The 23833-nt window shown below is 50.7% G+C and overlaps 1 protein-coding gene across 2 annotated transcripts; it reads left to right on the forward strand.

The window, feature by feature from the left end:
* The first annotated feature begins 848 nt into the window (after window positions 1–848).
* Window positions 849–23175, forward strand: GGT7 (gamma-glutamyltransferase 7). 2 transcript variants are annotated; one of them, XM_052791203.1, is made up of 15 exons: window positions 849–1066; window positions 4925–5151; window positions 6572–6723; window positions 7719–7833; window positions 8372–8439; window positions 9124–9197; window positions 9671–9864; window positions 12186–12273; window positions 13023–13150; window positions 15301–15389; window positions 16175–16327; window positions 16851–16968; window positions 17693–17830; window positions 18818–18917; window positions 20406–23175. In XM_052791203.1, the coding sequence occupies exons 1-15, from the start codon at window positions 880–882 to the stop codon at window positions 20567–20569; spliced, it is 1995 nt and encodes a 664-aa protein (XP_052647163.1). In that variant the 5' UTR covers window positions 849–879; the 3' UTR covers window positions 20570–23175. The 2 variants fall into 2 exon arrangements, with proteins under 2 accessions (XP_052647163.1, XP_052647172.1); XM_052791212.1 differs by lacking the exon at window positions 849–1066 and adding an exon at window positions 4570–4810.
* Window positions 23176–23833: the final 658 nt, after the last annotated feature.

Here is a 23833-nt window from a genome sequence, read left to right on the forward strand (position 1 = left end):
GCTGGCTGCACTGCCTGGCAGCCTCAGCCCATCCTGACACACATGCTGGTGCTGCTGGAGGCAGCAGCAGCAAGAGCCACTGGTGCCAGGGCTGAGCCTGGCCAGCTTCACCTGCAAAAACCGAAACCTGTTGTGCTGCGAGGAGGACTGCAATCTTCAGCTCTCATCTTCAGATGGCCGTGCACGAGAGGTCCGTGTTGGAAGGCCAAGCTGGCTGAGAGAGCACACACGAGGCTGCTTTGTGGCAATGTCACTGTGTCTCTTGCTGATGGTGTCCTACTGGGTGCTGGACCCCCCTTGCCGCCGTGGTAATGCATGAAATGGTGGTGTGTGAGCCTCCCTGCTAGAGGTCGGCTTGAATAAGTGATGACACAAAGTATGTGCACGTCCCTCGGAAAACTCTTCCAAGCCCTCTGGAGACAGGACTAAGAAATCTCTGATCCAGCTGCCCTGGAGGCTTGGCCCGGAAAGCAGACAGCCCTGCTCAGAGAGGGGCCAGGGCTGATCCCCCCCAGCTCTGACCCCGCGCGTGGAGCAGGGGACAAGGGGGAGCTCAGACCCCCAGAGCTTCACCCGGCTGGAGCCCAGACCAGCCCGGTCCTTCTCCTCCGCCCCGAGCCACCCTGCGCCTGGCACCCCCACGCTGTCCCGTTCCCCTCCCCAGGCTCCCCCACCGCAGCGCTCGGGCTGTGGGGAAGCGACCGGGACAGGGCCCGCCGGCCAGGGTGGAGGATCCAGGCCAGCGCGTCGCCCCTCCACGGCCCCCCCCCGGCCTCCAGCGCCCGCCACCTGCCGCTCCCCTCAGGGCCCCGCCGCGGGGAGGGGCCGCGAGGCCGCCGCGGCGCGGCCCGGCCCCTTCCGGCGGCGGCGGCGGCGGCGATGGCGGTGCCGGCGCCGGCGGAGGCGGGGGGAGGCCGGCAGCGGGCCCTGGCCGCCGGCTCGCCCGTGGACTACATGAGCATCACCAGCTTCCCGCGGCTGCCCGAGGAGGAGGCGGGCAGCGCGGCCGAGGGCGGCCTCCGCTCCCGGAAGGAGGAGGACGCGTTCCTGGGCGAGCAGGACACGGGTGAGGGGCGGCGGCCGAGCCCACCCGCGTGCCCCCGGCCCCCGCCGACCCCCGGCCGGCTCCCCCCCCCTCCTCGGGCCCCCGCTCCGCCCGCGGCCCCGAGCCCGCCCGCCGCCGCCAGCAGGCCGGCTCCGGGGGTCCCCTCAAACCGCAGCCCCCCGCTCCCCCTCCAAACCGCCTTCCCCGGCGCTACCGGCCCTCGGCCGGGCAGAGGGGCTCCCTCTCCCCGCCCCCCAGGCAGGGAGCGGGGGGGCTCGCCGGGCTCCCAGGTCCTCGTTTCCCTTGCGGGGGCCGCAGGCACGGGAGAGCGCCAGAGATAGCGGGGGTCTGGCATGGAGCTAGCGATCCCTCCCGCTAGGTGCGCGGCTGTAATAAAGTCGGGTGGTCCTGGATCCTCGTGAAAACCCTTTGCCTGTTTTTAGTTGATCGCTTCCTTCTCAGTAGTTCAGAGAAACGGTTTTTCTCCCCCATGTCATGTTCCTCCAAGCAATGTTGCCCTTCACCCTCGGGGCTGCTTCGTAGCCTGCGGGCAGGTCTCTGCCCCATCGACCCTCAAACCCTGTTTGAGCAGGCCCCACGTGCCCCGTGTCCTCTGCCCTGTCCCGCTGTGACCACCGGGTGAAGTTCCCGTTGCCCGTTCTCGTCCTGTGCCATCCCACACTGTTGGGGCGAAGCCACCGCGTGCAGGTTTGCCGGAACAGCTCTTTGGAAAGCACGAGGCCTCTCATCTCGCCATGCAGATCATGAGCAGTGTTTGGTGCGGTTTTGGCTGTGCCGGCGCCCTCCCAGGCACAGGGTCTCAGCCTCCCCGGGTGCCTGCATGTGGGGAGCCTGGAGGAGCTGCTGCTCTCCTGCCGCGTGGAAACTGGTGCTCATCCGACACTGCATGTGTGTTGCAAAAGCCGGCTGTGCTTCTCCGTGCCACGTTATCTGCCGGACCGGCAGGGAGGGAACCCAGACCTTTGGTTTCTACCACTCAGAGATCTCATTAATAGGACAAGCCCCTGTTGTGCTGTCGGTGCTGGGGACAGACCCCCCCAAAGGACTCAACGGTCCCACATTGCAGTGCCTGCCAGAGCCTGCAAGCCGCTCCAGTCTCTGCTGTCCCCTTTGCAGTGGCTCCAGAGCTGGCGTGGCCCTGGTTCCCCAAAGCACTGGTTCCCCCGTGAAGCCACTTCTCCTTCACGGCCCCCATGGAAGCCAAGTAGGGTTTGGTGGCTTCTCTTTCAAGTGTGGACATCAGTGGTGGGACGGGCACCTGTGTGTTGGCCTCGCAGGCTGCTCCTTGCCCTCTGTGCTCCTGACTAACCTCTTCCAGCTGCTCCTGTCCCCAAACCAGCCACAGCCCTGCTGTCCCCATGCAGCACCAGTGGTCACATAGACTAAGTGACTTGCCCAAGGCCACGTGGGATGTTTGTGGCAGAGAACAAAGGGACTTCTGCGTGGGTGGGAGAGGCCACCCTGGAGGGCCATGGCCTGTCCTTTCCCATGGTTGCTCCCTGAATGTTCATGTCCCCTCGTGTTGGGCTGGCCTGTCACCAGTGCTACAGGAGCAGAGTAGAGAGACAGTGTCCTGGGGGGGTTGTGCAGAGGACCCCAGCTCACTCCTCAGTGTTTCCCCACTGGTGGGGCTGGTACTCCACTGGGGTGTGCCAGGGGCTGTATGTGACATCCCTCCCCAATGGCATCCCCTGCCAGGCCAGTCGTGGCCCCCACTGGAGGCATGCCAGCCCATCAGCCCCCCCCAACCAGGCCTCCTGCTCTGCCCGCACACTGCAGGCCCAGCTCACTCAGACCAGATGTGCTGGTGAGGAGCTCTGTGCATACTCGGAGGTGCAGGCTGGGAACGCTGAGCCTTTCCCAGCCGCGCTCCTAAATCACTGCAGCATGAATGAGATTAAATTCACCCTAAGGGGATTCCCTGGCTGCAGGGGGCTTACTTCTGGTTGCAGTATCACTGCAATTAAAACAAATTCCCTGCCTGGCCCCAGGAGAGCTGCACCCAGCAGGTCTTTTTAGCATCATGGCAAGGACAGGGCTGGCAGCACCCAGGGAGATGCTGCCTGCCAGAGCAGATGGAGAGGCACGGCGGGATGTTGGGGGATGCAGAGTTTCCTGCTCACTCCCTTTGATACTGAAAAGCCAGTTGAAGAAACTCTCTAAGACTCGTTTTGGAGTTTTAGAAAGCAAGCATTCTTTATTGCAGTGCTGGATGCATGGGGGATAATTCCACCTAGTGTGCATGCCACAGCTTCAGCACAAACAGGTTATATGGAGTAACAATTACATATTAATCAGATTAGTATACATATACATAAAAATTATTGTAATTGATTATCATAGTACTGCCTACATCTGATCATGCGCAATGAAGAATTCATTTGAATTGAAGGGCTGCTTTTACGACCACTGACCTATTTGAGATTCTCTTGGCTGTCCTTGAAGTCCTTGTTCTTTGATCTTGAAGCTTAGCACAGTTTCAATCACGTGATCAGCTTCAATGTTGTTCTCATCTAGCGTACAGGAACATCTAGTCATAAGAGCAAAGAACTGCAAAACTTATGAGTAACTACCTCTACTAGTTAATTGCTTGGCTATACTTTTGTCTATTGTTTCAGTCATAGTGTTAGTATAAGATTTCTAATAATTATTTACCAAATCTCACTTTTACAGTCATCTAGCAGCAAACCAGTTTCCACGGCTGGTACAAAATATTAAAACCATCAGGATATTTAGACATACCATACAGAATGTATGGACATATGCTATTACCTTCTCCCTTACCCCAAACCTGGGAAATGTCCCCTGTGTGGAGGGACAAGCTTCTTGTCTTTTCCACTCGGTGCTCCTCTTCTTCCCACCGTGGATGCGCCGGGCACTGCAGCCCCTGCTGGCTCTTGGCAGCCCACCAAAAAATTCATTCAGGAGCCCTGGATGATGCCCTGAGCCGCTTGGTCCCATTCAGTGCCTGGCAGGGACGGGCATGTCCCCACGGCTGCACCAGCAGTTCCATGTGCCCAGCAGCACTTGTGCGCAGGCAGGGCACACTCAGCCAGCGTCCTCCCTGCCGCAAAGGCAGCAGCTGATGCAAGCAGAGATTCAAGGCATCTTTCAGAGCAAAAGAGAGACTTTTTCATCCTGCTGAGCATTGTTTGCTGTCTGGCGGATGCCCAGCAAAACCTTGCCTCATGGCATTTGCCATCTCAGAGCTGGGCGTTCAGCAAGTGGCTTTATTTCACAGTGGGCCTCATCAGCCGGAGGAAGCAAGAAATTAAAGCAGAGCCTTTCCTGCCATCAGAGCAGGTGGACGTCCCAAGGCCCCCTGGTTTGCAGGTTTGCTTCTCTCTGCCCTCACTTTGCCGTGCTTCCATAGAGGTATTTCCTGTGCCCAGGCCACATGTTTTGCTTCGCCTTGGTGCTTTAGCTCAAGCATAGCTCCAAATAAGGCTGCTGGATTTTTTTTTTTTTGTATCTTAATTTCCTCTTCTTCAGTCCTGCTGCATTTCAGAGACCTGTTTGCGAGTTGGTGCTGTTAAGAACCCCTCCAAATGGAGCAGTAACTGTGGGCCCGTCGCTGAAGACTGATGAGTGGACTGAAATGGAGCAAAATTCAGGTTTTTTTGCGCCTCTTAACTCCAGGGAAGTCCGTTTGGAATAACTAGAGCTAAAGGAAGGGATCAGTAAAATGACCTAAAGCAGCATCTGAGCCAGAAAGTCTCTTGAGAGCTGGGAACAATAGGGAAGGTAATAGCCTTGCTGGAAGGGGCACGGTGTAGTGTTAGCACTGGGTAAACACTGCAATAAGAGCCCCATGTTGCTCAATAACTAACACTTGTTTTCTCCCTGCTGCCCATAAAGACCCAGACTCCTTCCTGAAGTCTGCGCGTCTCCAGCGCCTGCCCTCGTCCTCGTCAGAGATGGGAAGCCAGGACGTGTCTCCTCTCCAGGAGACCAGCAAGGACCCTTTTTCTGGAGACTGCAGCTGCCGGCAGGATGGGCTGACTGTCATCATCACCGCCTGCCTGACCTTTGCCACGGGGGTCACGGTGGCCCTGATCATGCAGATCTATTTTGGGGACCCTCAGGTAAGATGAAACAGCAGCTTTGCAGTCAGGCTTTGGCTCCAAAAATAGGAGAAGCTCCCTAACTTTCCTCCTTGCCAGCAGTTTAGTGGGGTAAGTGCTGGTGGGCCCTGGTCAGTGTCAATGAGACCCTGGGTGCTGAGTCTCTCTCTGCGATTCCACCCCCAATTGTCTCAAAAGCTTTTTCCTGCAGCTGGGGGTTGTGCTTGGAGAGGTCAGCTGGGCTCTTGGCACCTGTCCTGTGGCTGGGGCATGGGTGGCTGTGCCTGGCAGGTTTGGGGGAGCGGCCGGGGGGAAACGGGCAGCCCCACTGCTGTGTCTGCAGCTGTAGTTTGAGCCAGATGTGAATGCTTTCAGAAAGCAATCCTTAGTTAAGCAGTAGGCATCTTTCATACATCTCCACTTGGAGAGAATTTTACGGATCTGTATGCCCAGGCTTGCCTCTGGAAGGATCTGTCCAGGACCAAGCAGGAAAATAGCTGAAAACAGAGCTAAGCCTCCTGCTAATCTGTCCCACAGAGTAGTGCTGAATTGCAGAGCAAAGGCAGCATTGCCATGGGGTCATACTTTCCTGCAGAACATCTCCTGCCAAGTACTGCAGCCTGAGAAGGGCCAAGGGGCAGCCAGTAGTCACCATCATCTTCTCCATATGCTGCCCAGCAGGGCAGAGCTGCCTGCAAGTCCACATGAAAGAGATCTGGTTTTTTTTAATTTATTGCTCTGTCACTGGCATGCAAAACGCAGCCATTGGGAGTGGAGTGGCTTGGCCCTGCAGCTGACTGGAGTGCAGTGCCAGAGGGAGGCTGTGCAACGCAGCCCCTTTCGTGGCACTGCTGGAAGGGCCAGTCCTGCCCACCGGCCTGCCGTGGCCCTTCCATCTTTGCACTTTCCAAGGCCACTCTGGCTCATGCTGAGATGCTGCAATTTGTACTACAGGGTTAAAATGAACTTTTTAAAACTTCTTGTGATTGCATTATCACTGCCACTGGCACTAGGGAAGGATGAGAACAAGCTGTGGTACTGGGAGGGATGCTGCATTCTTTGCAGCGATATTCCTGTTTCCAGTGACCGCATTGCTGCAGTGCAGTGACAGCATGCTGTCGCCCATTGCTCTTGAGGATTAGTCCAACCCTGCTCTGGGGTTGTGGAGGACAGGGTGAGACGTGGCCCACCAGCTTAGCATGTCTAGTGTTGAAAGCAGCTAAGCTGATGGCCATGGCTACATGCAGAGACGCCACAGCTGCCCTGGTGCGGGGATGTGCCAAGGGACGTGTTACTCCCACCGGCATTTGGAGGCACCTGCAAATGCATATCAGCCACAGCCTTGGCACTGGCCTCAGGCTTCAGGTCCCACAGAGCTGAGTGAAGATCTGGGCAGCCCCAGCACCCTTCCCTGGTCACAACCACTCTCCTTTTCCGGCAGATCTTCCACCGCGGTGCCGTGGTCACGGATGCTGCCCGCTGCACGGCGCTGGGCATAGAAGTGCTCAACAAGCAGGGCTCCTCAGTAGATGCGGCCATCGCCTCAGCCCTCTGTGCGGGAATCATCAACCCCCACACGTCAGGGATTGGCGGGTAAGTGTTGATTACTCACCCTCTGCTGTCGTCTGCAGTTGTCCTCAGGCAGGTGGTTTCCCCACCAGCTGAGACGTGCCTTCATGGTAGCCCGAGTCCCAGCACGTGGTACCAGGTCTCTGACATCAGGCAGTGGACGTGTCCACATCTGCACAGGGACAGGGACCCTTCCTGTGCACCAAGTTCACAGCGAGGGACAGAGACCCCCCAGGGAGGGAAAAGCTGCATCTGCCATAGTGGCTGCCAGAAAAGTCCAAGCCTTAGGCTCAAGAGAGTTGAAAAAGTGACTACAGGTTGCCGAGCCCCTCTGCGAGTGTGCCAAGAGCTTGCAACACCCTGGGCTCAGTCCCAATGCTTTCAGAGATTGAGTGCTTCCCTCCATGAGCTCTGCTCCTGCTGCAACAGGAGGCTGAGGTCCGAGCCAGGCTCTGGGCAGCAGCCAGGGGAGGCATGGCGGTGAGGGGTGGCCTCCTCCCAGCCCTCATCCCCAGGGTGGCATCCACGTAAGCCTGGTGCTCTCGGCTCTGCAGGAGGTCTCGGGAGTGTTGCATAAACGACCACCACCCGATAGCTTCTCCAGGCTGCACCTCAGATTGCTGTTGTAAGCAAAAACCCTGTTCTGTTGCAAAACTGCTCAGATTAGAAAGAAAATCCCAGATATTCCCAGCCTGGCAGTGGAACACAACCAGTGGCCCTCTGGCCAGGCTGGCAGGGACTGATCCAGCCTTGCTGCAGGCTCAGCATGGGGGCTGCCTGCATCCCGCACTGACCCTGGCTCAGTTGTCCTGAGCTGCTCTCTGGGAAAGGGCAGCAGCATTCCCCTGTGCCGCTGGCCAGCCCTGGGTCACTGCTGAGGCTGGTGACCTGCTACGATGGCCCCGCCATGCCGGGACTGGGCCTGGCCCCAGTGGCACCCGTGCTCTTCATTTTGGCTGCGTGGCAGCAGCTGTTGCAGGGACAGCCGGTGCTGTGCCATGACCCCTGTCTCGCTGCAGGGGTGGGGTGATGCTGGTCCACGACATTCGGAAGAACAGGAGCTGGGTGATCGACTTCCGCGAGGTGGCTCCCCTGGGCATCCCACTGGAGGGGGACCTGCAGAAGGACACCAAGGTGAGGACCAGTGTCCCATGGCCGACCCCTCCAGGGCTGTAGCTGGCTGACATCTCCAGCTCTCCTCTTGCCACAACTCTCGGGCCGAGGGGGAGATGCCCAGGGAAGCGACAGGAGGCCTCTCCCACCATGGGAGATCCCGGCCCCTACAGACATGCAGAGTCCAGGGAAAATACTTCTTTGGCAGGCCCAAAACAGCTGGAGCCTGCAGGGCTTGGGGAGTAGAGGCATGTCCCTCTGGCAGTGGGGAGCTGGGAGAACAAGAGTCCCAGGAAGGAGCAGAATCCCATGTCGTTCTGCTGAGTTATTTCTCCTGACCAGACTGGGTTGAGACCAGGATTGAATTTGCCTCTTTCCTTCCAAAAACTTACTCCCTAATTTAGTGTGTTGCTACAGACCTCTTCCCCTCTCCTAAAGACCATGCAGACATTTCCCATGTAAACATGACTTTCATCTCCTTGACTTGCAACTGGGGACCATGTCCCATGACCTCATGGGAAGGAGACTACTATTCCTTTTTGTCCTTCCTATTTTACAGCCAGGTCTGCTCGTGGGCGTACCAGGCATGATACAAGGAATGCACCAAGCGCATGAGTTACACGGGAGGTAAGACTCGAGGCTGGCACAGGCAGGCTGTCCTCATGCCACACAGGCTGTGCCCTGGGGTCCCTACGGGGGAGCTGGGAGCACACGAGCCCTCGCCATCAGACGACGTTCTCAGCCACCAGTCACAACCATCAGCTAAGGTGTATTTGGAGGCTTGTGTTGACAAATATGTTCATTTTTTGGTACTTCATTTAACAAAAGAAAAAATTCAGCTTGGTCAGGTTTTCTGCAGAGCAAAATTTTGGCTAACAAGACGGACAATAAATGTTCTCTTAGACATAGGCACAGGACATCTTCATGCATGTCTGTGTATTTTCATTCTCTCTTTAGCTGGACCCTAAGAAGTGTGGCTCTCCTTGATGCCCTGTTGGGACAGGGAGGGAGGGATCTGAATGACTTTTTCAGGGCTGGAGCCTGGCTTAAGATTTTGCTCCAGAGATGGCCCCTCCCCTGTCTTTGCACTGACGTTCCTCTCTGGTGCACATCATGGAGCACTGAGTTGATCCTGCTAAAAAGAAACAACCCACTGAAAGCTCAGTGCTCCTTTTGGCCACTGCTGGCCACACAGCCTGGTCTTTCAGGAGTCCCCTGACTGCAGAGCTGAGCCCTGTGCTTGCTTCCCACCACCCTGCCCTGCTGCACCCCTCCAAGGCACATTTCTCCTTGTCCTTTCTCCTTTGGCAGACTCCCATGGTCCGAGCTGCTGGGCCTCGCGGCCGGTGTTGCCCACGATGGGTTTAATGTCACACACGATTTGGGTGAGTACCTGATGGGGAGCCAAAGGTGGCTGCTCAGCACGGAGGAGCACACTGGCCACTGTGCTTGGGTGCAAGGCAGCTGGGGATGTAGATGGTTATTCATGGGAGATTAAGGCTCTTTGCGCCTGGAGATGGATGGTATTGGGAGCTGAGCAACGCGTGAGCCACGGTCAGGCAAAGGGAGAGCATGGCGGCAGCAAAACTGGAGCCCTTTCCCAGGGCTGGTCAGGGACGGGTCAGAGCAGCCCACACTGGGCAGCTGCCCAGGGCCAGCCAGGGAAGGGCACTGGGGTTTCTCTGGGTTTCCTTCCCAGCTCTAATAGATGCATGATCCAGCCTCCCTCTAGTTTTGAAATAGGGCAAGAGGCAGCAGCAAGTCTCCAACATCCCCATCAGGTGCACAGTGACTCCAGGTCCCCTGCGCGTTCCTGCACCCTGGCTTTTCTGGATGTCCTTCCCCTTCTCGCCCGCAGCCAAAGCCATAAGTGAACTGAAGGACCTGAACTACTCTGACAAATTTCGGGAGATCTTCCTGCCGGATGGCCAGCCCTTGCTGCCTGGCATGTTTGTCAGGCGCCTGGACCTCGCAGCTGTCCTGGAGCTGGTGGGGGCAGAAGGGGTGTCAGCTTTCTACAGTGGAAATTTGACCCAAGAGATAATCTCTGAGGTGAGCCACATCTGTCCCTGTGTCTGCCCCAGACCACACAGCACAGCCTGGGCTGGGGGTGCCACCTGCCATGTCATCTGCTGAAGGTGACAACCTGGAGATAAGCCATAGCCAAGTGTCAGCACAATGATGGGGACAAATGCATGGAGCCTCTTTCTTTCCTGTCCCTGTCACTGCAGTGGTGTAAGTGACGCACAGGTCACATCCACAGCCTACGGAAGCAAAACCTCCATTTCCTCTATAACCAGGACACACTGTTTTTTCTAAGGAAAAAAATCTTAATTTCAAGCCCCGCTCTGGGCTGTGTTAATATTAGTGGCAACCCCATTTTCCCCATAAAGAGAGGTGTCCTGCTGTTGAGAAGCAAATTTTTCTTGTTAATGGGACTGTAAGATATAGACTCCAGGAAAATAGTTTAAAAATAAAACTGTGAGCCTTGGGAGCAGAAGATCAGACAGGCTTGGTCCCACTTAGGGTTGCCCTAGTTTGACTCCTATTGTTAGAGGTTCTCTGGAAAAAATAGCATCAACAAACAAAGTAATTATTCTGGTAAAAAAAAAAAACAACAAACAACTTTTATACCTGGGTAGCTGCAATCAGGGTGGTTGGTGGCACCATTTTTCCCTACCATCTTGGTTCAAGTGATGCACCTTCAACATGTCGTCAGTAATTGGGAAGGGGTTCATTCAGCTCAAGCGTCAGATATTTGTGAGCTCTGTGTTTGGAAATCTCCTAAGGTTCACCTGGACCACAGCAGAGGTGGAGAACAAGGAACAGGAAAAGTCCCAAGCTTGTGGTGCATCTCCGCAGCTAAACCCTGCTTTATCACCCCGTTCCCCAGACCTGAGGGCTGCCGCAGGGACGCACAAACTCTCTATGGAGGAGCAAGGCCCAGGGTTGCAACACCAAAGACCCTGGCAAGCTCTGGGATCAAGTGTGCAATTCCAGCTTTGGTTGCAGAGCAGAGCAAAGTGCTGGCTTCCCACAGTGTTTATTGTTCCGGCAAAGGGAGGGCATCAACATGGTGAAATCAAGTAAAGCTCCAAAACACCCTACCCTTTGTTTCCATCCTGTGACAGGAAGGCACGGGTGCAAAAAAGTGCTCTCTGGGGAATTTGAGATGGTGTCTGCAGTGTGTGGCTGGCCAGGGCTTCTCCCCTTTCTGTGCCATGGCTCCTCCTGCCCCACTCCCCACTGCTTTGCCCAGGCTTTCCACTGGCTGAGCTCCAGGGAGCCAGCTCCTGGCACAGGCACCTGCCTGCTCATCTCAGCCGTTGGGTTCAGCCTGGCCTGTTCTCTGGGACTGCTTTGGGAAGGAGGCAGCGATCCCCTGTAGGGGATACATCTTTTTTTGCAGCTTTGGGGTGGTTTGACATGCTGCCCCCCCCACAACATGCCCTGCATTAGCTTTCCTGCTCCAGTCATTCATCCATTTCTGCCAGAGAAGGAGTTTTCTTGACAAGTTAGCTGGCTAGTTTAGAAATCAGAGCATGCACAGGTTATTTGTTCTTGCGCATTTTTGAATGGAAATCCAGAGGACTCATAGCAGCTACTCACCCCAGCAGAACCTCTCACCAGGTTGTGTCACTTCTCCTGGGTGGAGAAAGAGTTGGCCCATGAGCACAGTAGCACCTGTATGCTGACTGAGAGTATTACGTACTTCAGGAGATCTTAAGATCAGCGGAGTGCAGTTGTGATGGTCCTACCTCATCTCCATCATGACTCAGCCACAGAAGACCTGCAGTGGAGGGAATTACCCATCTTTACCGTGTTCATGAAAATTACCAAGCCCAGTAAATTGTACCTCTGGGAGAGTCTTACAGAAAGACCAAGGGTACAGCAGACCCACTATCACCTGAAATAATTAAAAATAAGTTGGGAATTGGATGCTAAAGATTTCTAGTGATGACAACCTGCTATACCCATGTTCCTTCTCTCCCGGATCCATATAGATCTTTTATCCTGGCAGTATTCAAATGCTTCATAACCTTTAACATACTCATGCTTGCCACCCAGGGGAGAGAAGGCAGTGTCAGTCCCCATCCTCACAGGTAGGCAGAACATCTACAAAGCACCCATGGGGTAGGTGAGCTTTTGGAGGTTAGCTGCAGAGCCTTCCAGCAGTGGTGAATGGTGAGCCAGGCCACCAAGGCCATGAAAGCACAGATTTTCAGGGTATGCTGAGGAACCTGGCACTTGGCTTGGGAATCTCGGTGGTATTTGTTTGACAGCGTGGTGTGTGTTCACCTGGGCGAGCACGAGGAACACAGAAAGCCTTGACCCAGCTTTCTCAGTGTGCACTGCTTTGCTCTCCTACACAGGTCCACAACTATGGAGGAGTCTTGGTGGAGGAAGACTTCAGCAATTACAGTGTCACAGTGGAGAATCCCATCCACACAGTCTATCAAGGTAAATGCCTGACCCATTGCCATGCAACTCCAGTTAAAAGTTAGCTTCACCTGGCAAGAGGTGGCGACAGTATTTAACAAGAGTTGAAGTCACAGCTGCGCTGAGGCATCTGCAGAAAAGCCCTCCAGGGAGTTTCTTGCTATTGCCTGCTGACACTGATGCATCCTAGGCAGTTCAGGAAGTTTTCAGCACTTCGAAATGGGCCTGTTTTTTCCTTGGTAGTGACCAATGGTATTTTGATAGTGTTAAAGTGTAAAGATGCAACATGATAACATATTGATGCAATGTCTGGATAGAAGCTGGACCATAGGCTAGCACCTACGTCAGAAGACAGTTCCCAAAGTTGATCTACAAGGGGGAAAAACATACTTTATGCAAAAAGTTTCTAAAATGTCATTCTTTTCTAGGAATCCCTGTGTTTACTGTCCATATAGCTGTAATGTTGCAAACCCATTTTATCTCTGTTTTTCCATACTGCAGTCCAGAAACCAACCAGCCAACCAAAAAGAACTGAATTTCAGATGTAAAAAAAGCATCCCTATTTGGGCTTCCTTCATCCATCAGAGAGAAACAGAAAGATACAACAGGAATGTTTTGGGAAATCCTTTTCAAATCATGTTGCTTTCCATTATTTCCCCTCAAATCTGGAAAGGTTTCACTGTCCTCAAGGACACTAGCTTATGGGAAAGTGTTATAACTGGACAGTATCTGACAAAAGCAGCTTCATTCCTCCCTTCTTCCCTTCACAGGTCATCTTGTTTTCAGTCCCCCACCTCCACATGCAGGTCCTGCACTGATCACAGCACTGAACATCCTTGAGGGCTTTAACATCACAAGTCAAGTATCCAGGGGGAATATCTTGCACTGGATGGCAGAGGTGAGAGGAGGTTCAACATTTGCTGAATTTCTTGTGCTGCTAGAGAATAATTTATTTATTGCTTGGTTGTACAAAAATATTTGTAGGTAATTCCCAGAGGAGAATGAGCAAATAGACTGCTAAGGTGTAAATTTGAGCTGTTCTGCTGCCTCAGGTGGGTGCAGGTGCTGGAGCTTCCTGCTCGGCTGAGCTCTTTCTTGCTTAGGCAGAGCTTTTTCAGAATAACAAACTGTGGCTTTTGCCCATTTCTTGTACATGATCGTCTCTTCAGAATGACCCCACAGCAGCTGAGGGTGGTCCCATCTCTTTCCTCCACCTCTTATGCTCCAGTGGCCCTGGCCATACCAGAAGACCAGAGCTCTGCTAGGGCACTGCAAGGAGAGTAGCAATCTGATCCTGCAAGCAAAAACCTGTATGTGGCAATGACAAGGAAAACTGACCCAACACTATATTTTTTCAAAATTCTTACATTTTACCCCACCTCATGATCTCAGTGGTCTAGATCATGATTTTTCTAGTGTTTAGGGCTGTCAGCCCTACCAAAACATTGCAGCTTCCCAGGAAGTCAAGCAAGTGCTCTGTTTCGTGCCCTGCAAGGAGTCTTACATTCTTAGATGCTTAACAGAACGACAGCTGGGTTTTATGAATTGGGAATTTTAAGCAAGGATGTAACCACATCCTTGTAGCAGACAGGACAGTGGGTGCTTGGAAGTTATTGCCTCTCAGCAAAAATGCAACAGCTGGAGGTGTTACATGCTGCTAGGCCTGTGCAGAGGCAGAGGAGGTTGACTCACCTAAATTATTTTTGAGCTCTCTTCAGGAAGCTTTGGATGAATCTGCTCTGCATTTGCACCAGGCCAAGAGTTTCACCCATTGGTTATCATGTCCCAGCTGAGGAACAGCAACCTCCAGATAAAGGGCAGTCACTTCAGAAGATGTGTAACCCTGATCTTGGGATCTTACTTGGGATCACACGGCTGAACACATGGCTGAGATTCAGTGCTAAGTCAGCACCAGATAGTCCAGCCCTGGGACAGCCATGACCAAGATGTCCTTAACCTGTGCCTGTGGGGTGGATGTGGTCTGCTTGTTTCAGTGGAGCTCTTCCTTGGCCACCAAGCCTCTCGTACCTCCTCTGTATGGTATGGTAGTCAGGAGACTGTTTCATGGAAATGCCACCTTCTCCAGAAGTTAATCATGTTCTACGCTGTACATCAGAAGATAAATGATGATGCTTCAGGAGAAGTTGTTGATGCGTGGCACTTATCAAAACAGAAGTCACATCTAGCTATCTACCTGCAGCGTAATGTGCTGTCTTGAATCTTGAATGAAAATGGATGACCTGCAAGCTGAAAGTCTAGTGCATTTCTGCTAGGCCCAAGCCGGCTTGATTGAAGAGCACATTTCTCCTTGTGGTTGTCCCCTGGCTATGCACTGTAACACCAGGGCTGGATAAACTGTGTCTTTTGAAATTGCATCTTCCCATTTTTAATGGACTGGCTTAGGCAGGATTCTGCATGTATGAGAAACCAGATGCCTTCCCCTTTTTACACCATCATTCCCTTAAGTGTGCTGGGACTAATGCTTTCTGTTCAAACACTTCGGATGACTTACAACTAGGAACATGGGTAGCAGCTGGTGAGCAGAATAGCTCATTTCTGCTCGGCAGTAGTGCTGCGCCAGTGGAGCTGCCATTCAGAGGCAACGGCAAGCCCAGGACCCACTGTCCCACTGGGATTCAGTGTGATCTCTGCTGCTGTGGCAACCACTCAGGAATGGAAATAGAAAGTAAGTGGCATCCTGGTGACCCTGTCTGCCAGCTGGCAATGCAGCTGAACCACTGAGCTGGGCTGAGCCAGCTGGTCAGCTCCTGCCAGGCATGTTCCACCTTGTGCAAACACTGCTGGATACGCTTGGCTCCCACAGCACACAGTTTCCCATGCCAAACTGATGCCTTTTGGTCCCCGTACTCATGTGTGGCAGCCCTTTGCACTGAGGTATTCCCAGGACCAGGCTTTTAGACATTTTTCTTCATAGGCTTCTGCCAACATGCCAGGAGACCAGATACCTCTTCCTGTTTGGAGTATCAAAAGTTGTATTTCCAGGGTCACTTAAATGTTTTTCTTTCTTTCTTTGTGTGTTCAATTCAGACGTTAAAAATAGCCCTGAGTCTAGCTAGCAACCTGGGAGACCCATCTGATGATGTGTCCGTCACTCACGCTGCAGAAGACATGGTGAGGTAGGTCTGAGGCTGACAGGCACAGTGACAGTTGCAAGATATGTGGTTTGGATATCATTCCTGGATTTGCTCTTTTCAGTGCACAGGGGAAACTGAGGTTATTCTGCTTCTGTTTTACTGAGGAAAGGTCAGTCCTTGGGTGTCCTCCTAGGGCTCACTCTTCAACAAGGATCACAGCTGATAGCATGGGGCTCTGGGGAAGGGTCATGGAATATCCTCACACAGAGGTTTCCTGGAGCCAGCTTGATCTTGAGGGTTCCTCCCACTTTCTCACCTCTCTAAATATTCCTTCTCAGCAGGCCAGACAAACAGCCATCCGCATGACCATGACCACACATGCAGTTTCTGGCTCTCCCTTCCCCACCGTGGGGCTCGGGTGCCTTTGCAGTACACCCAGAAGCGCGGGCGAGGCCAGGCCTGGGGTTTCAGCCTAGCCTCCTACCTCAGAGCCAGGTCCAGCCATAGTTGGTGGCCAGAGCAGGACCTGACTTGCCAGTCCTGGAGGACTGGCATTCAGCCGGGTGGTGCCAGCCCCTGTCCATTGGGGGTGAGTTTACCACTGTAGACAGAGCCCGGGAGGTCCACAGCATTGCCTCTCTGTGTGGACTGAGCCATCTTGTCTCCTTCCATCGGGTGAACCAAAGGAGCTCCCTGTCCTCAGTGCCAGCCCCCTCAGGGAGACACCACCAGTAGCTGTGTAGATGTACCCCCACAGAGAGACCAAGAGACGTTCAGCTTCCTAGGCTCATGGCTTGCTTTCTTCTTTCCCTCCCTCATTGCTGAAGTAAATCAGAAGCTAATTCCCTGCGCCAGCTGATTAATGACTCCCAGTCCTTCTCGTCTGATCTCCGCATGCCTCACTTCTCTGTGGAGAGTGGACCCGCTGCTAGCCAGGTCCTTGTCATGGGGCCCGATGACTTCATTGTTGCTGTTGTAAGGTAAAGGATTTACTTCTTCCTTCCATAATGTACTCAGAGGGTGGGAGCAGGGAGAAGAAAACAGGTTCAACAGGACAGGATGGGACCAGACCTGGAGCAGCTGGGCTGCTCTGTCCCAGTTAGTCCTGCAACAGAAGAAATGGTGAAGATGGGGTGGAGATGTGTGAGCTGGTGCTGCTCTGCCCTGTGCAATCCCACAGCCCTCTCACAGTGAAACATGTCTGGATTGGCCTGAATCTGCTCCCTGGATGGCCAAATTTAAGGACTGATGGGGGCATGGAGACAGGTCCATCAACCTAGAGGGGAATCCTTAAACACAGGGAGGGACAGAGCTGCCATCGCCCACATGGTTTCTGCTCCTAAGTATGTGGAGACTTTCACTCCTCACATCTAACCAGCCCTGAAGAACTACCGAAGAGTCTATCAAGCCAGGATGGGACAGAAAATTGGAGCTCTGAAAGCCTCGAGGTGTACAGAAATCTCTGGGAGGATTTTTATGAGATTTCTTCATGTTTCTTTTCAGTTCTTTGAATCATCCCTTTGGCAGTGGAATAATAACACCCTCTGGAGTCCTCCTGAACAGCCAGATGTTGGACTTCTCCTGGCAAAATAAAACAATGAACCACTCTATTCCCAGGCCGGTAATGAATGACATGACGAATTCTTTATTTGAGTTGTCTGTACCATTTTTTTCAATTTTATTCTCATCTCCACAACAGGGAGGCTATTTAATGCCTTATTAATAATTGAGAGACAATAGTCTGTAGAAAGCTCCTATTTTTTCATTATATGAGCCACTGAAACAGAGTAAACAGAAGGTTTCATGTGTATCAGTTATCATTATAATGCAGTTTTATCAGATGATGCTGTACATCTCAGCTACCTATTTTCCCTGCAGTCCAGATGCACTTTAAAGCAACCATCCTTTTCTGTGGACTTGAATTAAGGACTCTCTTTATGAATTGCTGCTCTGCAGGTTTAAAAGTAACAGATAGCAGAAAAAAAATCTTCAGGTCGTGGAAAGAAACAATAGCAGACCAGTATTGGTGGCTTCCACTGCTGCCTTGTTGTTTCTTCTTGCCATGTATTGAAAAACCATCCCACTTTGCTGGGTTGGTACTTCAGAAGTGGGTGAATGGCTCTGTGTACCTTCTGTAAAAGTGCACCATGGTGTGAAATGGGACAGATCCTGTTAACACCAGAGAGCATTATCATAGCAGTGAGGATGTCAGCCTTGTAAAACTACACAAGTGCAATTGTTGGCTGAAGCATAAAGGGTAAGAAGTTAATCTGCACAACTTGAGCACCAGCAAAGCTTTAGTCGGCTTGCTGAAATTTTTTGGTCTGTCTTTTCTTCAACTGCAGCAAAATCTCATTCAGCCTCGGAAACGACCCCTGTCTTTCCTGTTGCCCACCATCGTGAGACCATCCGAGGGGATGTGCGGGACGTACCTATGTCTGGGAGCTAACAATGGGGACAAAGCCTTGAGCAGCATCATTCAGGTCAGTGCTGTGTCTGGGCACCTCCCCTCTCAGAGCAGCTGTTGAGCTCAACACTAAGTAGGGTCCCTTCCTGTAGTACAGGCTTTCCCTTCCTTACGTCCCAGGCTCTGTTGAAACTGGTGGCCACAGGATTACCAGTTCATTCTTTAATGTCTCCACTTCCACATATTTGGTTTTTCAGATCTCTAAAAGCTACCGGTTTACTTCTCTTGCACCTTTCCTGGTGGCACTGCTCATAATTGTAGAGGAAGAGCATCTTGGCAAAATCTATAATGGTTTTGTGTCATTCTAATACCTGTTCAAAGCTTATTTTAAGGATCATTAGGAAAAAAAAGGAGCATTTTGTATTCAGAGAATTGCAGGAGACTGGCAGCCCTTTAGACCTTTTCCCCATGAAAAGCTCCATTTAGTGCATTCCCGACTGAATTGCTCAGCACTTGCTCTAAATTGGGCAGCTCCTCCTAATTTATGATTTGTAATGAGGTGAAGTACTTGCCAATAGCTTGAGTGCATGCACAACAGCAATGGATTGCTAAAAAGAAAGGCACAACAAGAATGGCTCCCATTTTCCTTACCTTTTGGAAGGCATTATTCAGAGCAGAACTAAAGCCAACCATTGCTTCCTAATGCTTTGTTTGGAGAAGTCACGTTCTGAGCTTTTGGCTGTAACTAACAAGTATTTAGAGGTTACATCACATTCCAGACACACAACTCTCCTAATTTAGCAGGAACTATGTGACAAAAAGCCCATGCAATCCTGAAAAGGTACCACTTTTCCACCAACAATATACAGGCTGTATTTCAAGGGCCTCTTTGTATGTGCAAAACCCTGCATTAGTTCATGCAGTTTGGTAAATGGTTAAAAATGTTCTTTGCCTGCTGCATCTGCAGATGTTGGAGCCACCAATTAGGGGGATGCTCAGGAAGTTGGCTACTCCTATTCTCATTACTTGTTTTTATTATTGAGGATCTTTTATTCTTTTGCAGGTTTTGGTAAATGTTTTAACATTTAACAAGAATCTGAGTGAAAGTTTGTCACTTGGTCGACTTCACCCACAGCTTCAGTCTAACATCTTGCAGGTTGACAGTGAGTATGGACACTGGGTGTGGTGCAGCCTACAAATCTAGCGTGTTTAGAAAAGGAGCAGGATTTTCTTAGCACACTGCTGTGGAAGTGCGACAGCCCGGCACACAGCTCACTGTGTTCTAGGGTCCTCAGTGGGTGCAGAGGGTTTTGGGGAAGACAGGAAGCAGCAACCTAGCTTCTTCAAAGCTTGGAGCCCTTACTGAGCCATGCCCTCTCCCTCTTGTCTTGGGAATACTCCCTGGCCCTTCCAACACCACCTGTCCAAACTCTTCCAGGTGCTTCTCCCCAACCCTCCTTCTGTCCCAGCTCACCTCCTGGTAGCAGCCTTGTCCTGTGCTTAAAACCTTTTGGCAATCTGATGCCACTGAAGATATCCAAATAAACAAGACTGCAACCACAACTTCACCCAGACAGGTCCTGAATGCTAGCAGATCTTCCTACACTTTATTACCACTGCCATAAATGATATTCTTCCACTTTGCAGTCCGTGTCCCTTAACTCCACCGGCTGGGGAGAAGACAAGGCTTATGGCAAGACTTGTAGCTTGACAGTGCTGGAAATGCAGCATCAATGCTGACACTCTGGAGACTGTACTGCCAGCTCTTGTCCTTGTTATTACAAGTCTTGGTCTATCTGTTGTTTTTCACAAAGCCCCATACCTTACCGGAGTGAAACATAAGTGAAATTTGGTTCTTGTTTCACACAAAATAGCCAAAGTTTCTAGGCCTTCTCATTTCAGAGGAAAATCTAAAATTGTCTGGTGAGTGTGACCTGCAGACTTGGAAACTGAATTAATTGAACCTAATCCAAAACTTCAGAAGGTCCTAATTTGTGGGTTTGGACATTTGGCATCAACAAGATATATGTTAAGACACATCTGCAATGTGTATAGCTTAAATAACTGTGGGATTTCTGTGTGCCTGCTCAGTTTGTCCAGTTGCATTCCCAGCTTTGTATCCTCAGGCACTTCTATTCAGGCAGAAATTACAAAACATCAAACAAACAAAATAAAAGCAGAAGAGCAAGGAACCTAAGGTAGATGGCTGGAAGATTAAGAAATACATGAAGGGGAAATTGGAAGGCTTATCACAAAGTTTGTCATTTGGCAACTTGTTTTACTATCATTTGTTTTGAGCTGCCTTACATCTTATTTTGACTAATAACTGTTAATACTATTATTTGTAACTAAGCTCTTAAGAGCAGGGACTGCCTTGTACTGTAAGAAGAATAACTACAATAGGTGCCAGATCCTGTCATTTCCCCCACCGCACAGAGCACTGCCCATCTCTGAACAGCCTTTGCTGCTGAGAGCTGAGAGAGTGAGTGCTGGTCCTCCTCGACCGCTTGGCTCTCCCTAGCTGGGACGCCTTCTGAAGAGGCTGCAGGCAGTTTTCTTCACACTGCAGATCCCAAAAGGGTTAGAATAGAGGTTTGTGTCAAAGGCAACACTAGTTTCAGTTACAAATTCCTCTTTCAAAATCCCTGCAGGTGAGTTTCCTGAAGAAGATATTGAATTTCTTGTAGCCAGGGGCCATCAAGTGGATAAAGTCAAAGTGGTCTCCCTAGTTCATGGGGCCAGAAGAACCAACAGTTTCATCATTGGCCTGAAGGACCCCAGGAGCGTGGATGCTGCCGGAGCCACAATATTGTAGCACCTCCCAGATGACATGTTCACTGAACAAGGCTTAGACAAATCAACCCAAGTGATGTGCATGTTCTGAAATGGCCCCTTCTCCATCCCCAGGGTGGTAGCCCTGCATACACACTGCTGAGTAGACTTTCTGCATTCCCCACCCAGGATGACACCAGAGGGGTTAGCTGCACAACATACAGCTCTCTGGTTTTTTAATTTATTTTATTTTTAAATTATTTGAATTGCAAGCAGCTCAGTCCTTGTTATAGGAATGCAGGGGGCACACTTTTCTTTTGGCAGACTATTGCTAATAATTCAGTCTTTTCAAAAGCCCAATTCTAGCCAGCATCTTCATTTTAGTGAGCGGGAACATTAGCAAAGGAAAAAACAGCTGCTGATGATACTGTCATCTTCATCTCCCTGTCTTTCCCAAGTTCATTCTTTGCCTCTTGTGTAAACCAATAATTAATGCAGCCTAATGTAGTGTTTGTAGGTGCCTGTGGCTGGAATATCAGGGAGTCCTTTAATACTCTGTATGGGCCAGCTGATTTTTACTGGCATGCAGCCTCCTGTGTTAGTTCCTTTTCACACATCACTACATACATTGAATTTCAGGAGTAAGTATTTTGAATCGAGTTACTGCGCAGACTCACTGGCAGTCTGATTTTGTAACTGGAGCAATGGTTTTCAACTTCTAACAACTTGTGGACCCCCCAATAGTTTTCTTACAGAGGTTCAGCCTCTTCCATGGTGAATTGAAGCTTAGTGGTAGTGGGCTTAATTTTTTTAGATACCTTTTGGGGATATCTTAGCAGTACTCCACAGACTTGTAAAAATCCACGCAAACCATGGACCGAAAACCACATGGAGAGTGTTTAGGTAGGCTCAGGGCTTTCCTTACACTGCCTTATCTCAGTCTGCTCTGAAAGCCTGAATCATGTAATCCCTACATAGAGGCTTGGGATATTCTGCTTACTAAATTCATGCCTGTACTTCAGCTCTATATTTTAATACTGGTGGCTCTATTGCAAAAGCTGAAGAGAGCGAGAGAAAAGGTACAAACCAAACCAAACACTACTGAGATAATTTTCTGTCTGCAGCATGTAGTGCAAAATATAAGAATACTTCTTCATTTCTCGTCTGAAATAGACTGAGGAAATAATACCACATCTGACAGCTGCACCATTTCATTCAACCCACATTTGGACATTTCCTTCTCTTTTTACTAGCAAGTTAGACAGAGACACCTGGCACTAAAAAATTCTAGAATTTGATCATTTTCTGCAGTCTAAAATTTGATGATTTCCTTCATGGTGCAAATGCATCTATGGCCACTGTACATATTATATGTGTATGTCTGCTTATGGTTGTCTTGTTCTTTCATTTAATGATTACACCAGTCACCCCCAACCCTCCTCCTGAGAGACCCTGGAACACTCATCTATTTGTAATGCACCTTCTAACGCTCATTGCCATTTGATACGGGGAGCATGCGGGTCATTTTGGGGCAGTCAGGGCGCTACAGCAGATAATCGGACTAATCGTTCCTGCCACCTGCCAGCTGAGGATCTCAAAGCATCTTACGTGAAGCCTTGCACGTTGCGCTGAGGAAGGACAGAGATGCTTTTATGCTCCACTGAAGCGCAGCTACCCGTGAGAAGAGCACGGCAGCTACCTAGCAGACGGGAACATCAATGGTGTTTTCTGCTACAAATGCGTCAGTAGCCTCAGCTGAGAGACAGGGGAAGTACAACATTGTCTTTGGGAAGTTGTCTTCTGTGCCACCACAGTGCCCGTAGGGCAAGAAGAGACTTTCTTCACCATAGGGACATCAAATCTATTTATTTGTTTTTCTGTCATCAGCACTAGAGTTGGTCACAGCCCAAAGTCAGAGCGTTCATAAAACTTTACCTGTCTTGGAGCAGACCTCTTCAGGTTTCACAGGAAGGGAAGGATGCAGTTTTGTGCGTTGAATCTCACTGGTGAAAATTTGGGGTTTTCTAGTACGGTACAGCAGTAATCTATCCCTTGGGCACAGAGGTTTACTGTGCACAGCCACAAAATAAGTGGTCAAGTCATTGTTGCTTCAGTACTTTGCATGGAATATCACAAAACCCTTTGAAAGATAAAATTCCTCCTTATTAACTGAATTTGCCAACTCACTTCTGATGCTGGAAACTGTGTATTCATTTGGGAGTTAAAGACTCTGGTCTTGATTCAAAAGGGCACTTACACACCCAAAGGTACAATTTCACAGCAGTTATTCAGAATCTGAAAATAAAGCATGTTCCTAAGTGCTCTGCTGGATCATGGACTATGTTGCAAAAAAGAGAAAATTTAAAATAATCGGAAGATGGGACTTAGGCCTCTAGGTCATGGCTAAGAGAAGTAAAGATATTTTGAATTATTTCCCATTTTCTCTGTTTAAAAACAGCATCAGTATAGCACAGATGTATTAGATACAGAAACCTTTAATCTGCTAATTGGCCCAGTGTCTCTGATACATTGAGTCCATCTGTTGGGATGAGATCTGATGAATTTAGTGTGAGGTACCAAGAAATACCCAATGTTTCCTTCTGTACAGGTGAGAGAGACATTGTGAAATAAAGGGCCATGTTCTGGAGACATGTGTGTGCAGAGTAAATGCATTGATTTCAACCCGGCTATTGCAGACATCTAACAGCTCTGAAGCAGAATTTGTCCTGAAGCTTTTACATGCAAGTGTCAGCGAGGAGCTTGGAACACAAAACACATAATATAAAGTGGCTGAGAAAAACAATAAAGAAAATTTTTAAAGGAACAAAATAACCCCAAACAAAATAAAGAAAAAAAAAAAAGATGCCTTTGCCAAATGTGACTATTATGATCTGGAATGTGATCAGCTTGCCTCTGCCAACATTTCCATTGCTCCCCATCAATGTATACTGGTTTTTACATCGGGATAAGCTGAAGACAGGCTCTGCCACTAAATGTTAGCTCAGTTTATTGGTATTTCTCACAAAGGCTCAATACCATTCATGAGCACAGATAACAAGCAGTGCTTTGCTAGCTTTAGATACCGCTGTTCACCTGTGTGCATCGAGCACCGATCACTGCGTATAAAAGCCTAAATGGGGGACAAGGCAGAAGTCAGCGCCACTGTCCTGCAGCTGTGGGGACGAGGATACTCTGGCCCCTCAGCTGTGCCATCTTGTTCCCATTGCCGTCCCGTTCAGTGCCCAGACACTGAGGGGGGCTGGAGCCTGCCTTGCTCCCACTGGTCTGGGTAGGGGCGGATGCTGCT

This window comes from Harpia harpyja, chromosome 1 (assembly GCF_026419915.1).
Source record: "Harpia harpyja isolate bHarHar1 chromosome 1, bHarHar1 primary haplotype, whole genome shotgun sequence".
NCBI lineage: Eukaryota > Metazoa > Chordata > Aves > Accipitriformes > Accipitridae > Harpia > Harpia harpyja.

What these genes read in the sequence shown, in the direction of transcription:
- GGT7 (XM_052791203.1), top strand. Translation starts at nt 880, where the DNA reads ATGGCGGTGCCGGCGCCGGCGGAGGCGGGGGGAGGCCGGCAGCGGGCC. An exon ending in CACACGTCAGGGATTGGCGG is followed by an intron (nt 6,724 to 7,718) that starts GTAAGTGTTGAT and finishes GTCTCGCTGCAG; the next exon opens with GGGTGGGGTGATGCTGGTCC. An exon ending in GCTGCAGAAGACATGGTGAG is followed by an intron (nt 15,390 to 16,174) that starts GTAGGTCTGAGG and finishes TCATTGCTGAAG; the next exon opens with TAAATCAGAAGCTAATTCCC.